The sequence below is a fragment of the Arabidopsis thaliana genome, chromosome 3, assembly GCF_000001735.4.
Source record: "Arabidopsis thaliana chromosome 3, partial sequence".
NCBI lineage: Eukaryota > Viridiplantae > Streptophyta > Magnoliopsida > Brassicales > Brassicaceae > Arabidopsis > Arabidopsis thaliana.
The window spans coordinates 10899577-10916531 of NC_003074.8; the positions used below are offsets into that span (position 1 = coordinate 10899577).

At 30.2% G+C, this 16955-nt stretch overlaps 3 protein-coding genes and 1 long non-coding RNA gene across 5 annotated transcripts; 3 read left to right on the forward strand and 1 right to left on the reverse strand.

The window, feature by feature from the left end:
• Nucleotides 1–2426: 2426 nt before the first annotated feature.
• On the reverse strand, nt 2427–4882 carry AT3G28900 (Ribosomal protein L34e superfamily protein). Its single transcript, NM_113811.5, has 4 exons — nt 4761–4882; nt 4574–4653; nt 3461–3570; nt 2427–3381 (listed from the first exon to the last, which is right to left on the reverse strand). The coding sequence occupies exons 1-4, from the start codon at nt 4837–4839 to the stop codon at nt 3288–3290; spliced, it is 363 nt and encodes a 120-aa protein (NP_189532.1). The 5' UTR covers nt 4840–4882; the 3' UTR covers nt 2427–3287.
• Nucleotides 2608–2939, forward strand: AT3G28899 (uncharacterized protein; the record flags this gene model as incomplete). Its single annotated transcript, NM_001125261.2, has 1 exon — nt 2608–2939. The coding sequence occupies exon 1, from the start codon at nt 2751–2753 to the stop codon at nt 2937–2939; it is 189 nt and encodes a 62-aa protein (NP_001118733.1). The 5' UTR covers nt 2608–2750.
• A 2080-nt stretch (nt 4883–6962) lies between the features above and the next one.
• Nucleotides 6963–7230, forward strand: AT3G05585. The gene has a single exon (NR_141186.1). It is a non-coding gene; the product is annotated as an other RNA (long non-coding RNA).
• A 4325-nt stretch (nt 7231–11555) lies between these two features.
• Nucleotides 11556–13614, forward strand: MYB30 (myb domain protein 30). 2 transcript variants are annotated; one of them, NM_113812.5, is made up of 3 exons: nt 11556–11999; nt 12326–12455; nt 12572–13614. In NM_113812.5, the coding sequence occupies exons 1-3, from the start codon at nt 11867–11869 to the stop codon at nt 13278–13280; spliced, it is 972 nt and encodes a 323-aa protein (NP_189533.1). In that variant the 5' UTR covers nt 11556–11866; the 3' UTR covers nt 13281–13614. The 2 variants fall into 2 exon arrangements, with proteins under 2 accessions (NP_189533.1, NP_001326113.1); NM_001338974.1 differs by having other exon boundaries at nt 11581–12455.
• The last annotated feature ends 3341 nt before the right edge of the window (nt 13615–16955 follow it).

Sequence of the window (16955 nt, forward strand, 5' to 3'; positions counted from 1 at the left end):
GACAGCGTCAAGAGTCCATCCCCATCGATGTATCAATTTTGCGCAAATAGGGCCCAACAATGAAGGCGGATAAAAGAAAACGAAGGCCCATTTTAACACATGCCAGCGAACTCGGAAGAGTATAACATATAAATACTCTATTAAATATTATATAGTGTTATAAAAGTGAAAATATTTAGCAAAGAAAAAGATGAAATGGGACACGAGGAAGAGACGAGAGAAATGAAGTGTTGGAGCAAATCTTCTTATTATTATGACGTTAAGCTATAAATGAGAATATGAGAGATATATATAGGGAAGTTAATGAATAAACTATACAAGACTTGGTGACAAAGTCTTATACTCTTATGATAGCTTGGAGTTCAAGTTGTTAATAATGGATAATTATCCAATTTCAACATACTCTTGTTTTGTGTTTTCTCTGATTTTATGTTTTCAGAAGGCATATGTGATCTGCTTCGTATATCCTTTGGCATGAATGATTTCAGAAGAAAACTTTGTGGGTGATGCATTGATGTGAACAAAAAATATATATATACTACTAGAAAGTTGTCTACACGATGCGTGAGTTATATTTTCAATATTAATTTTGAATGTATAGTCAAAATTTACATTTAAATTATATATATATATATATATATATATAATTGTTAATATATTTCTTAAAGAATTTTATGTTTTATGTTTAGAAATTATGATGTGTTTTATAAATAAATTAAACCATTAGTTGATAAAAATATTGTGATGTACTTCAAATTTAGAAATTCTTTTGTGAAATACTAAAAACTAAATTTTATTCTCTTGTAGTCTTGTTCCTGAAAATTGTATGTTTTTAAAGAAAATACTTTAAATATATAGTACTACTTTTTCTTAATTTGCATTAAAAAATTTGTGTGAAAATGCATCTCTTCAATTATTTCGAAATAGTAGATTAACTACTACACTAACGATGATATTTAATAGAAAGTTAGAAATTCCACCTACATGACTGGAGGATGGAGATCCTAGAATGTTGGTTCAAATGGAAAACCAAAATCAAGCATAATCTGATATATACCCATCTTAAAGTGTTCTTGTAGTGATGTTGAGAATACTTCTTCTTAAATTGTTTTTCAATTTAGATCAGAAACGCTTTCAAAGTATAGGGGAAGCATACAAAAATAAACTTTAACACACAAAAATAACATCTATATATACATTTTTGCAGCCATTTTAGCAAATAAATTATGGATTTATACTTATTTACAATCTAATGCCATTAGCATTAAATCTTTTTTCCAAAATAATTAATTTTACTTTAAATTTTTGATTTAAATTGTCAATCATATTATCAATCAAATTTAATCCCACCAAACTTCAAATGAGTCCCTTAAAATTAGCATAAACATATTTGTTAACAATATTTTAAAACAAAGTTTTTTGTTAAATAAATATTATTCTTACTAAACGTTTTTTGTTTAAATAAATAAATTTTGTATTTGAACTTATTTACAATGTCATGTCACTGACATTAATTATTTATTAATGAAAATATTTAATTAAAGATTTAAATCTTCTAAATCCTTGCTTTTAGAGTTATTATGTCATTACCTTATAACCAAAAATATTAATTTTTTAAATATTATTATTTATATATTTAAAATTTATAAAACATTATTAATATTTAAACTTATAAAAAGTTTGATATATTACAATTTTTTAACATCATTATATAATATATAGAGTTTAAAAAATCTTAATTTTTTCCGTCATATTTTATGATTCAAAATTTTAAAATTGAACATATATTAACCAATTAGCAAAAAATGTGTGGGTTCAACGTCCCGCATCGACAAAAATATTTAGAAAATGATTTATAAACATATCATAAATAAGATCAACATTAATATAAATAAATGGTTTTTTACGGGACGGGTTTGGCGGGATGGGTTTGGCAGGACGATACTTAATAACAATTGTAAACTATAAAATAAAAATATATTATAGATAGATACAATTTGCAAAAAAAAAATTATACTAACTTTAAAAAGATAAATTGTCACCGCGGTATACCGCGGGATAAAATCTAGTTTATATATTATTTTTGAAGAAGAGCTTGTTTGCCGTTTATTTCTATATAAAATTAGATGTTAAAATAAAACAAATTTTATTTGTTTTATTTGTTTTTTCTATAAGGAAATAGAAAAACATTTTTCAAATATAAATTTTTATGTGGAACATAGAGCATCCTCATTAGACAATTTTTGGAATTGATGGGTATCTTTAGCATAGATTAATAATAAATTTAAAGACACAAAAGTCACTCTTTTTGGTGTCTCAAGAGACTCAAATCTAAAATTAAAGACACTCTCCATTTTTAATATTTTTATTAGTTATATATATATATATAAACTTTTTAAAAATCTTGTTGACAAATATCGGCAAGAATTATACCAATAGACAAATGAACACAAACTTTTCGGTTCGCCCTTTTCTCTCTCTTAGAATTTTACTCTCCCTTTTCTCTAAAACTCCAGCCGCCGCCTGTATTTAGGGTTACCGGTTCCGGTGGCTTTCTCAGCACCGGAACCGGGGTCTTTTGTTTTGCTCTTATTCTACCTTTGTTTTATTTTCTCTTTAGACACATCTGAGAGATTTTCTTCCAACGGTTTTGAATCTGAATTTTCAGATCTAGATATATAAAGTCTAAAACTTTTCCTTTCTAGGTTTTTGCTGCTTGTCTTTTGTCTTTTTCAAGAGCAGAGTCAGATATGGCCAATCTATCCAAGGCAGAGACGTTTCTATCCGAATTTTCGCCTCAGACTTCTGAAATTTCACCTGAAGATCCCGATCTCGTTCTCTCCTTTATAAGGCTCTCACTCCTTCGGGTCTTTGAATGTTGGTTTTATCTCACCACCCATGCGTGTTTAGGTAGAGTAAAGGGATCAGATGTGGTGTAATTTGTTGGATCGGGTTTTTTTCCCTTGTTTCATTTTAATATGTTTTTAGTCCCCGGGAGGTTCCATGTACTCTCCGACTTAGCCTCTGGAAGAGTATTTCTCTTGTCAGCTCTTGTACTCAGATCTTCTATCAATGAAATCTATATTTCCAGTGAAAAAAAAAAAGACCAATGAACACAAACGGAGACACTTTGAGAAAGTAAAATCTGAATGGAGAACAAAACAGAACTCAGAAATTATCAAAAAACAAACATTTGCCTCTTTTTTTCGTGAACAAAAACTCATGTCTATCGATCCCTACAAAATAAGTTTCTCCATAGATCTTATAAGACTCCAAAAAGTTTTCTTCTAACTCTTTGGTGCAGTCTTCTCTTTCGCCTTCTGAAGCTTCAAAACCTTCTTCACAATCTTCTGTTCTTCAACCAAGAAGGCCCTGACGATCCTGGAACAGAGAAAAGAGTAAGATTAGTTGCAATACTCTAAAGAAACCAATTTTTAAGAGGTCTTTACAATACACTTACCTCTCCCTAACAGCAACTCCAGATAGAACACCACCATATGCACGATTCACTGTCCTCTCGTTCCTTGCCAACCTTGACCTTTTGTACTCAGCAGGTCTCAAATGCGGAATCTGCAGAAAACAAACATAGAAAGTAAAGCTTAAGAAACCATGCTAATTCAAAAAAAGGAATGTGTTTTTGAGGTTCTATTGAGATTAAGCATATGAGTAACCCTTGATTATTCGATAAGAACCAGGGGCTGATCCAAGTAACTACCAACTCATTATATACCAGGTACTAGTCTTCGACAAACACAATAGGAACAGAGAAAGCCAAATGATGCTCAACTTAAATTCAGGCTATCAAGTTATTGTTAGAATTAGCTGAAAGGAATACTAAGTCGAGTAACCATGTAAACTTTGTTTCTCTATATCAATGGGCATGAAAGTAAGATATTTTTCACCATTTTACCAACTTAAGGAAAGCCTTCAACCAACAAAATTCTTGAATTCAATCCCTAAAGTGTCTATGTTTTAATTTAAGTTCCAAATTTGGTCTCAATGCCAAAATAACCAATGTGTAACCCTTGGTCTCCAAGACACATTATTCGTAAACAGAAACATAAACACGAACCAGAAAGCAGCTAATAGACCACAAGGGACATGAACCAAACTTGCATATCTTTAAGAGCAGGCTATCATCAAGTCAAGGTAAGAACTGGCTGAAATGGACATGAAGTATAAATATATTACGACAAGTCTAGATCAATTTTAACTTTTATCCCTTGTGGCTTTAGAGGCGACAAGTTTATACAAACATTGTTGTCCACTACACATAAACACGTACACTAACACCAACATTTACAAACTTTTATCCAAATATACTAAAGAAAACAGCTAGCACCACAAGAGACATGAACCGAATTTGAAACAGTCAGTCAAATTAAACTCAAACACGAACCCTAACACCAAAAGACACAAACTTTCTTGAAACAGAGAATCAAACTAAACTCAAAACACGAACCCTAACAGCAAAATGCACAATTTCTTGATCCAGAGAATCTAACTAAACTCAAAACACGAACCCTAACAGCAAAATTCACCAACTTTTTTGAAATTGAATAGAAAAGATTACCCCTTGGATTCTCTTGCCAGTAACAGGGCACTTAGGTCCACTAGCTCTCTTGTTCGTCGTCTGGTAAGTCAATTTTCCACCTTTAAGCCAAATAACCCCAAATTTTCAACAAAAACTAGATCCCAAAATTTCAATGATCTTTCAAGAGTCACTACAAAGAGACATTAGAGAGCTTTTAGTACATTACCAGGAGTTTTGACGATGCGGTGTTGGTTGGACTTGGTGGCGTAAGAGTGACGTGATCGGTAAACAAGACGTTGAACCATTTTTGCTGAGCTCTGAGGTCAGTAAGAGTCGGCCAAAGGGGATAAAATGTATTGATACGAGTTTATATATGGAGGTGATCTCTTGAGCCCTAGATCTAATGGATGTAGTGAGCTTACGATTCGACGGCTCAGATTGATTGTAGTGTTTTTTATCTTTTTCTTTTTTTCTTTAATTTGTGTATTAATCAATAGTTTCTATATTTGCATTTTGTGTTGGTAAAGAAACACGTAAAAAAACACTTAGAGCATCTCCAATGTAAAAATGAAGCTTTCTTCATAGGTTCTATGTTTTTAAGTTGGAAAAAATATATCAGAATGATTTATTTTTTGAGAGAGCTGTCTCTCTTGAGATAGATTTTGAAAAGCAAAAGAGACTATTACGTGTCATGTTTTGCCCGATTTTTTGACAAAACAAGAAGAAGAAAAAAACGATTCTTTGACAAAACAAGAAAGAAAAAAAACAGTCTTTTTGGCGATAGCGATTAGGTCGGAGATTTCTCTGATTACATTGATTGGGACTAAAATCCAGTGTGATTAAATTGTTGATCGAAGACTCAATCATAGACGATCCTTTAGTGAAGAAGCAAAATCACGGAGAACGGCGAGAAGAATGTGAAATCGAGAGCATCGTTAGAGGAGCTTTATGATTTATAGAGGCAGAGGATGGAGAAGCGTCGGCCGGAAACAATGTGCATAGGTACGACCTTGAGGTTAGTTTATTCCTTTTAAACCTAATCAAAACAAAATATAGTATTCATGGGATTAGGTTTATTGTAATGGATTTGAGGATTTGGTAGATAAAAGCAGTAAATTGTGGATTGAAGAATTTTCTTGTAAGAGATGTTTCATGTAAGGGAAGGATCATATTCTGGAACATTTGTTAGCTTTGGTTACTTCTCACTATCTACATATACATTTTTGCAGTCATTTTATGAAATAAATCCTCGAGTTGGAACTTATTTACACGGAATGCCATTGACATTAATATTCCTAATTAGTAGCATTTTCTTATCTAATATATCTCCATTAATTATAATTACTTAAAAAATGAGAAATTTTAGGACATTATTAATATATACTTGATTAAAAAATAAAATATTGTAGTTAATTAAACATTTAAAATATTTAACAGAATAAACGTTTAGAATATTTATAATATGTAAAATCTATAAAATTTATATAATTGTTTGAAAAAACTTTTAAATTCATTTGAATTATATTTTTTTTAATAAAAGTATTATTTAAACAAAAAACAAAAAAATAGTTTTTAATTTCACCGAACGGGATTAGATGGTAGGACGGGTTTATAATATTTATAATATATGAACTTTTATACAATTTAATAACCATTTGAACTAAAAACAATTAAATTGATTTAAATTATATATTTTTCAATTAAAGTATTATTAAAACAAAAATAACAAAATAAAGTTTAATTTCATTGAACGGGTTAGATGGTAAGACGAGTTTGGATCGATAAAATACGAGACGCTAAACCACATGTGAAATCCATTAGATATGTTTGATTTCACTGAACGAGATTAGATGATATGACGGGTTTAGGTCGATAGTAATACAAGACGGTGTACCATAGGTGAAATCTTAGATATAAAAATTAAAATACAATTATATTATCTTAAACACTAAAAAAATAAAAATATTAATAAAACAAATATAATTTAAATTTGAATTATTTAGTTATAATCTAGATTTTAACTTAATTAACTGTATTTTATTTTTCTTATACTTTTAAACAGTAAAAATTAAACATAGTAAGATATAAGAGTTGTACATTTTAAAAGTACAGCAAATTAAATCATATATATTTTAAATCTACTAAACAAGTTAAATTTTTATTTTTAAAAAAGAATATAGCCTCGTGGTGTACCGCGGGTTAAAATCTCGTTGTAATGAAATTCAATATACTCAGGGGATGATTGAAGTGAGAGAAGGATTCTTGGGTTAATTCTATAAAGTATAGAAAGATAAAGTTTTGTTGCCTTCAGTCTGATTCTGCATTGAATACTTCGAGTGGGCTGCATGTTAGTGCTTAGTGTTCTTTTGATATCCTTGCATTGTCATTCTGTTGATGGCTATTCTATTGCCTCCAATGTATACTCATCCCACTTATTGGCTATGGACTGCAGGTTGGTGCTTAGTGTTCTGTTGATATCTTTAGTTTGCTTTTGTACTTGAAGCTTTGTTACTTGTGGTTTTTATTCTAGATTCAATTGGCTGAAATTGCAGGATTCTATCTCTTAGCCAAGGTGGAAGAAGCTGTGGATAAACCTATATGTAGTTGGATTCATCATATTATGTCTCAACAAAGTAGCCGTAGCAAATTGCAGGACTCATCATATTAAGCCTATAAGCCCTTTCCTGGAGCCGGAGCAGATGCAACAAAGTAAGTAAATGTCTCTGTTTTTTCCATTGAATCAAATTGTGTTTCTAAAACTGTTTTGTCGAGTTCCTTTATCATTTATAGTTCAGAGGTATGGTTATTGTTAGTTCAAGGATATGGGTCATTGTATAAATGGTTTTTATCAGTATCTTGTCACATAGAACCATATTTGAGTTCACTCTTTGTCCTTATTCAGTCCATGGATATATTTTCTAGTTATTCATTTGGAAATTGGAATCATGTATTTGTGAAATATAATAATTTTTGTAAAAAGAAAATTTTCTGAGAACCCCCCATTGGACTATGATTTTTTTTTTCTTTTTAATCACAAGCTCTTATCTAACAAATTGACATAATTTTTATTAAACTATTGGTGAGAACTCACCATTAGAGATGGTCTTATACAGTTATACTAGAGACTTTTTGACGGTTACATGACTCAAGCAAAAGGTTTTAGTACTAAAAGATAAAAATAGATCCAAACAAGGAGAACATATATATTTTCGTTATTATAACTGTAATACATTTGATCCGTAGTTGAATATATCAAGTCTAAGATGGGCGGCGTACAATGTACTGGTTCTGTAAGGAAGAAGGGAAGAAGAACATTACTAAAAGGATTATTCTGCCAAGAAAAGAATATGATAATTCTCTGATAAGAATAGTGGGTGCTTGATTCTAGATGTACATATCACATGCTTCCAAAATGAAATAGGTTAGTTTATGTATGAAATGGCCAAACTTTGTAGTTTATTTATGAAATGATCAAAGTTTGTAGTTCGTGTATAAATTTACATCTAACTAGCTAGCATTTTTCAGCTGGCTGTTACAGTCCTCCTATCTATCAACCTCTTCAAATTACATAGTTTTTTCTCTATTATAACTACATGTCATAGTCTCGGTTTGAATTTTTGCCCAAAAAAAATGTTCGGTTTGAATTAACATTTGTTCCAAAAGAAATCTGTATCCATTACCGATCCAATAAGCGATAACTAGTTATGATATCAAAATCGTCATATCATATACAAGAGTTCATAATTCAAACAAAACAGAGAAATTTACGATGACTAACTTTCGATTATGAAACTTACGTACACATAAAAATGTATCTATTTTAATGCATGAAAATGTACCTAACAAAAAAAAAACTCTTTGTTCTAAAACAATGTACTCTTTTTGTTAACAAAACTAGGCTTTAACCAGCGGTTTACCGCGGGCAATCGGTTTATTTAGTTCTTATATTAAATATTTGATTAAATTTGATATCCTAAACTTATAAATATAAATTTCTAATGATTAGTAAAGAATCGTAATAGATAATTTGGATATTATTGATTATTGATTTCGTGATTGAATATAGTATTTTTAGGGATGGAATGTGATCATATTTTGATTTCAAAAATGACATAGATTTTCTATTTTTGTTGAGCGGTTTAGATTGAAGGGAATTAATTTTATTGAACGGTTTAGATTGAAGGAAATTAATTTTATTGAACGGTTTAGATTGAATCAGATCAAATGAAGTTTAGGAGATTGTTAAGAACAAATTACCCTTAATGATTTTAAATAGCAAAGAACAAAATCCAAAATTAAAATCAAAATTGAGGCTAAATTAGATAAAATTTCAATTTGTACTTCCCTTTTAATAATAAAGGGATAACTGCTTTCTCAATTGACATGTACCTTGTATACTATGAAATTTTCCTGATCATGTTATGGACTCATGACGTACCACTTCAACTAATTAACCGACAAGATAAAATTAGATGACAAACAAAAAGTTAGCTTTCTATTTATTTTTGCCAACGGCTAAAGTCTCAATACTACCAAACAATACTCCATGGCCAAACAAAGCAAATATCTGAAGACTTGTCCTCAAAAAGTTAGTTAATGGGGTCCAGTTCATATAACTACTAGGCCCGTTATTCAATCATCAGGCCCAACAATTCAATAGTCATAATAGTATTTTAACCAACCTCATAAACCAAACCGGTTATCAATTCAAGTTTGGTTAAGAAACTTATACCGATCGCATGCACTGTCCTGATAATAAATACGGACTGAAAACTCTGCATTTGTTCTTATGTATCAACTGCATGTGCGCTTGCAGTGCTTTTATTTCTCTTCATTGACAAAATTAAATTTTCATTTTTTTGGAAAATTTTTTAGTAGTACCTAATATTTTTATTTTAATGCTTAAAGTTTTATTTATTTCTTATTTTATATACAAATTAAAAATAGGTATTTTACGCTGGAAAATGTGTTTGTCCCGTCCCTACATCACAAGCACCATCCATACATCACACATGCATTCCATGTTATTAAGAAGTTGTCATTTAATATAAATCGTAATCTCAAATCATTTCTTATGTATATTTTTCAAGAATATTATGCCTCTTTATATTCCACCTCCATACTTATTATGATGATTCATATCCTTACACTTGAATGCGTTATGTGAAATAATATATACTAGTAAAAGAAAATACCAAATCTATTACAATATATTATAAAGTATACATCTCCCATTTTTGTGGCCGTCGAATTTTCGTATTACATAATTACATTCAATAAAAATTCGGATTTGCAACTTGGTACTAAAATATTATGGCAAGGAGTGATAATTCAATGTAATGATGAACTTGTAAAAAAAAAATTAAAAAAATTTCAAATCCAAAAGATACGAATCTAACCTGTAAACAAAACAAAATTACAAAGGATTACAAACTTGGTTCGACTCTCGAAATTAAGTAGCAAATTCTTGTACCTCATTTCAATTTCACGGTACAAATGTTATTTTTCTTTGAATATAATTTAATATTTCTTTAAAAAATATATCTATATTTTTAATGGATAAAAATTACTTCTTAGTAAATAAAAATAATACAAATGAAAACAGTAAGATATCTACTTACCGTTTTACTAATGGTTAAACAGAAAACGGGACATTGTACGTGGAAAAAAAACATACTTAAGCAGTTTTGTTTATGATTAAAGAAAGACCATGCATTTTCAAAGTGGTTATGTAGACAAAAACCTTTTCGAGTTTCATTCCATATGTTTGATTAAACAGCCTGTTTAACACAACTTTATTATTATATCTAACGTAAATCATAAACTTTCCACAAAGTGAAAATTTCACACTTGTACAAATTGTCATTCAAAATTCCTACCTATATAAATAAATTATAGCACAACATTGACAAAAGAGAAGAAATTAAAGTAGTCTCGTGTCTCTTCTTCTTCCTTTTCTTCCGGCCTCGTGAAAACCAAATTGATTTCATCCTTTTTACTTGTTGACATTTACATACATACACATGTTCACATAAATAGATATAGTTGTATATGACTTGTGTCTATCAATCCAAAATCTTCATTATCTACTATACCAAATTCTCATACAAATATCTCTTAATCTCTTTTCACCACCTACGATATTGACATATATAACGTACAATTAATTTCATCAAAACTTAATGTGGCTGTATGACTTGTGTCTATCAAATCCAAAAATCTTCATTATCTTGTATACCAAATTCTCATACAAATATCTCTATATTTCTTTTCACCACCTACGATAACGACATATGTAACGTACAATTAATTCCATCTAAAACTATGTTTACTATAAACTCAAATTGTGGTCCATTAACACTAATCGCGAACCTTACCCGAATAAAACGTTCAACATCATGTATTCATATATGTTTATGTAACGTAATACATATAAACGCATATAAATCTATATATGGAGAAGTCGCTAACATCATGAATGACGTAGACCATCATGTAGTTTGACAATGGCCAAAGACCCACTGGTTCAATCCAAAACAGCAATTTTTTCTTTTCTTCTATATCTTAAAAAAAAAAACTATTCGTTTTGATAAAAAAACAACCAAAACAGCAAATCATGACGCAGAGAAAATCTCGTTCGTCAAAAGACCCTTTCATTAATTTCTATTATTAACAAAGCCTATGCAATACACATAAATGCAATAGCCACTATTCAATTCTTAAAATTATCGTAGCAATAAATCAAAAGTGAGAGAGGGAGATATCATATCATATATCATTATCATGTTATCATGCATGTCCCCATTATTCTTTATTTTTTAATAATAACATAAACCAATAAATTATTAAACCCAATAATATTTTTTTTGTTTGTGTTATTAGGGTTTTTGAAAGAAGCAAGCCCACATTGAATGCCACGCGGTTTTGTATGGAGGGTAGAGACTTTTCCTTTTGCCACACAGCTGACTTTGGAGGCTTTACCTCCACTTTTGTAGTTAATGCTTTACACATTTTTTATATACTTTTATTTATTATCTATACAATTTGAGAGACCCAAGAGTCCAAGACCAAGAGGGGTCAGCAAATTTCTCTTTCTCCTTTTATATATATATATAGAAGAAGAAGTGGACATAGACCTTTGTCGCCAAGCTTAACCATTAGATCCATTTCAGAGCTAAGCGTACTAATTAGTGTACTAAGGGTAGTGTGACTCATTACCACCTAAAGTAGTTTCAATTTTCTTCTATTTTTCTTGGCAAAGAGTTATAGTGGGAAACAAAGGGAGTGGTTAATAAAGAATTAATTAGTTAATTAAGGGAGTTCAAGATCATAATGGTGAGGCCTCCTTGTTGTGACAAAGGAGGAGTGAAGAAAGGGCCATGGACTCCTGAAGAAGATATCATTTTAGTCACTTACATCCAAGAACATGGTCCTGGTAATTGGAGAGCTGTTCCTACCAATACTGGTATGTATAATCTTCATTCATCATCTCTCCTCTCTACCTCTCTATAGATTTGTATGTAGATATTATTTGGATTTAATCTATGAGAGTGAGAGATAGACAAGGAATCAAATTGGTTTGGATTGAAATTTGTGTTCTCCAAATTGGTTTTGATCTTCATTTGGTTCTTCTTTAGGTCTTTAAGATTGTGGAATCAGCTTAATGAAAACATATGTAGAAATTAGGGTTTTGTTTATTGACCATGAAATTAAGATCTAATGCATGAGATCTTGTTATTTATATATTTTCTCATCGGTTCTCAATATTTGTTCGTTCTTATAAATTTTCAGGGCTGCTTAGATGCAGCAAGAGTTGTAGACTTAGATGGACAAACTATTTAAGGCCAGGAATCAAAAGAGGCAATTTCACAGAACATGAAGAAAAGATGATTGTTCATCTCCAAGCCCTCTTAGGAAATAGGTAAAAAATAATAATGACTTTTCAATTTCTCTAATTTTGTCTCTTCACACATTTTCTTTCGAAAATTAGAAGATTTGTTTTGATTTTTAATAGAGAGCATTTAATATTTGGTGTAGATGGGCTGCAATTGCGTCATATCTTCCACAAAGGACAGACAATGACATTAAGAACTATTGGAACACTCATTTGAAGAAGAAACTCAACAAAGTCAATCAAGATTCTCATCAAGAACTTGACCGTTCCTCGCTCTCATCTTCACCATCGTCTTCTTCTGCTAATTCCAACTCAAACATCTCAAGAGGCCAATGGGAAAGGCGACTTCAAACCGATATCCACTTGGCGAAAAAGGCTCTCTCTGAGGCTTTATCTCCTGCCGTTGCACCAATCATTACATCTACAGTGACAACAACGTCTTCCTCTGCTGAATCAAGACGCTCTACTTCCTCAGCTAGCGGGTTTCTTAGGACGCAAGAAACATCTACAACTTATGCCTCAAGCACCGAAAATATCGCGAAATTGCTCAAAGGGTGGGTGAAAAACTCGCCGAAGACTCAAAACTCCGCGGATCAAATCGCTTCTACAGAGGTAAAAGAAGTGATCAAGAGTGATGATGGGAAGGAGTGTGCAGGGGCATTTCAGTCATTTTCTGAGTTTGATCACTCATATCAACAGGCTGGTGTTTCACCTGATCATGAGACCAAACCAGACATAACTGGATGCTGCAGTAACCAAAGTCAATGGTCTTTGTTTGAGAAGTGGTTGTTTGAGGATTCTGGTGGACAGATTGGTGATATTCTATTGGATGAAAACACTAATTTCTTCTGAAGAGTTTGCTTTAATCACATGGTTCTAATTTTAGGATCCTCATCTCTATTTTTTTTTTTGGGTTTTCCAAATTAACTCGCTTAGATTATCGTGAGATAAATCAGTAATAATTTTATTTATTTTCCCTCTTTAATTTACAATTAATGATGGGGTTGTTTTATATATGGCCCTGTGAATTCTGAAGGGGCCTGAAAAATGTCCACCCAATGATTTTAGTAGTATTGGTGTAAAATCCTATATCTATTTTTTATTTATTAAAATGTTGTTATTGCTTGATTTTTCTTTTGCTTTGTAACTTGTAAGTATGATTTACTTTTGAGATGTTAACCTAAAAGTAATTCTGTTACAAATTAAACATACACTGACAAAAAAATTACATATATATATTGGAGAATGACCAAAAAATGCTCGCTCATATCCGGATTAATTAGTCCTAATGTGTAGTAGCCTAGTAAGTGTGGGATATAGAATTAATAATCAAATACTTACAACTTGCACTTAATTGTCAATTTATTTTCCTTAAATTAACCGTTAACTCACTAAGGAAAACACTTAACATTTATTTTAGAGTGTCAAATGGCGCCGCTCAATAAATGAAATCTTAGATTTAAAGATAGCCTTACTATTGGTGAATTTGAAAGACCTACTAATAAAGAAAATAGTACTAGTAAAGAAAAATTAACGAAATATTTATTGCATGAAATAAATAGGGCCGACAAGGTTTAAAGAAACTAATTATAAAAAGATAAATATAAATTTTAAAAACGGGATGGATTGGCACTATAAATATTGAAAGTGATGAAGAATTAAAGTTTGACTTTCTTTCTTGTGACCTTGTGAGTTGTGTGACTTACATCACATAGTTACTAAGTATGAAGAAGTCAATATCGCCATTAATTTAGCTTCTCCTTTGGTTTTTAAGATATTGCCACTTGTTATGCCGATGGTAAGAAACTTAGAAAGAAAAGAAAAATGCTAAAACCGAACCGGAGATTATAGTAAATGTATGGCAGTGGTTCTACTTTGTCTTCGGACTTAGTTGTGGGTGTTTTGCATCTACAGTAAATTTGCTTGTATTATTGTTGGATTTTGGTTCGATCGGCCTAACCTATTGAATTGGGTTTGTATGCACTTTTAATAATTGAAAACGAAAATACATATATTTTAACTCGAATTTTATAGATTTGGCAATGAACAATGGATTAAACGTTAAATTAACAAAAGTTTCAGTAATATTCAAAGATAGTGTTTTCTGTTGCGTTTTATAATGGCACCATTTGATCACTTTAAAATCATATTTAAGAATTATTTAGTGAAAACATACTTTAAATTTTTATAGTGAATATATATTTGTAGGAAATATTTATTTGAGTTAATCTTTTAATTATATATATAAATGAAGGAAGCACAAGTTTATCAAAATGAATCTCGAAAGCAAAAAATTTTGTCGTAGTAATATTGCATTGGCATCACGCATAATTGTCCTAAACAATAAACAAACAACAAATCAGTTAAGACATTTGGATATTTCCACGAGTTAATAACTCGACTCTTGATAAGATCAACATTGGTTTAATTTCTAGGAATAAAAAAAATTGCATGCGTGTTGGAACAACATATATAGGCTGATTTTTTCAGTGTTGCTGGATGGTTGAAAACAAGTTAGAACCATGTTCGTTCTGATGCTAGGATCCAGGACTAAACTTAATATGTGGAGCTGGCTCACTCCTGAAATTAATTAAATAGGTCATTGTTGGAACATGTTTTAGTCCGGCACTCATAATACGGTGCAAGTTATCTAAAATTCTCATTCGTCTTGTTTTACACCTAATAATGTATTAATATTTCATATCATGTAGTTTAATATATATATTTATTTAACGTGGATTAATTTTACTTATGATAATTATCAATTTTGAACAAAATAAATATTCCTCCCAAAAGGTTTTCAAACGAATTTTAAAGATGAAAATTACAATTAATAAAAGAAATTATCTTGGATCATTATAAGTTGGCAAAAAATAAAGACAACAGAACCATATACATATATGGTGAGCTTGGTTTTGGGCCCATGCTATCAAGCTGACTAGCAAAGAAAAGAAGCTGAAGAATCATGTGCGATTCATGTCTCAAAGCCCAACCATCTTGCTTTTATTTATTGAAGGGTTTTTCTCTTTAGAGTTTTCAATTTTTTTTTCTGGTTAAGACGTTTTATTGTCCATTGAGGAGATACATATTTTATAAATGAGTTTTAAGAGTATATCACACGATTAACCTAACTGAATATGTAAAAATATTTTTCACAAGTTAAGAGTATAGAAGTTCAAAATACCGAACTTGTAATGAAAGGCATCAAACTCAAGATAGAAGCCATTAAAAAAAGTCGTCATGAATGAAATTGATAGTCACTCTTAAAGTAAATGTTAGAAACTAATAAGAAAAAAATATTAACTTTGAATATTTACTTTAGAGTAAGAAATAGAGATAAACATTGGAGCAAACCACCACTTTATTTCAAAGTAAAAGAGTTTGAGACTCTCCAAATAATCTGCTTTTTGTTTATCTAGACTTTTCAACTCGAATGTTAAGTTATATTATACATATCCTACGTACGGTCTAAACTTAGATAGCATATTAAATTGTACATACCAATTATCTATGCATACAAAAACAAATATTTTCTCTGTTTCATTCTGAGTGTTTTGTTAAAAGAAATCACACATTAAAAAATACTAAATTTGTTGATTATACTTCTTGTCAATATTAATAAACTATAGTAATAGACAGTGACTTTGTTTAAATTCTATATTGTTTATACAAAATGATGTTTTTATTGAACAATTGTCAATCATAAACACAATATTGTTACTACATATGAAATAGAAATATAGAATACACTAACGAGTATTACGTGAGTTGTGTGAAACCTAAGATTCCTTATCTTAATTAAACAATGAAGAATGACGGTTGAGTACTAGCCAAAGATTACACATCACTAATGGAAGCTGGCGAATGAAAGTTGGGTTGTTGAGGAACACAAAGTCTCTTTGCTCTTTTTATTACATCTCTATCTTATCGTAAATCATAACCATCATTACTCCACTAACCAATTTGGTCTTTGTCATTAACAAACTTGTATTCTGTTATATCTATGGATGATCCACCGTTTATATCTTTTGTTTATAAAAATTTTAGTGGATATGTTCAAGTTTTGTCCGAATATTACCACCGAATATATGCCTAAAATTGGATATAAATATTACTAAAATTAGATTGTGTCCACTAATTAAGTTTTTATATATATTTAATAATAAAGATATTTAGATTCGGTGATATGCAGCTACTTATTAATCATTGTAAACTATTGAAATATAAATATTTTATAAAATAATACCATTTGCAAATTTTTATATATAATACATAATCATAAAAGTTTTCAAAAATATATGTTTGTTTTTAATCGTTCCCAGTGTACTCGGATTAAAATCTAGTTTATACCTTAAAACTTTTAATCATATTTTTATTAAGATATTTTAGATTTAATATATAATTCATAGATTTAATTCGCTTAGTGGTATTATGCATAAATCTAGTTTAGTCGGATATAATTCATATATATTTTTTGTAGTCAGGATTATTGGTCCAAAATTTAAAACTGAAATGTGCTTTAGAAAA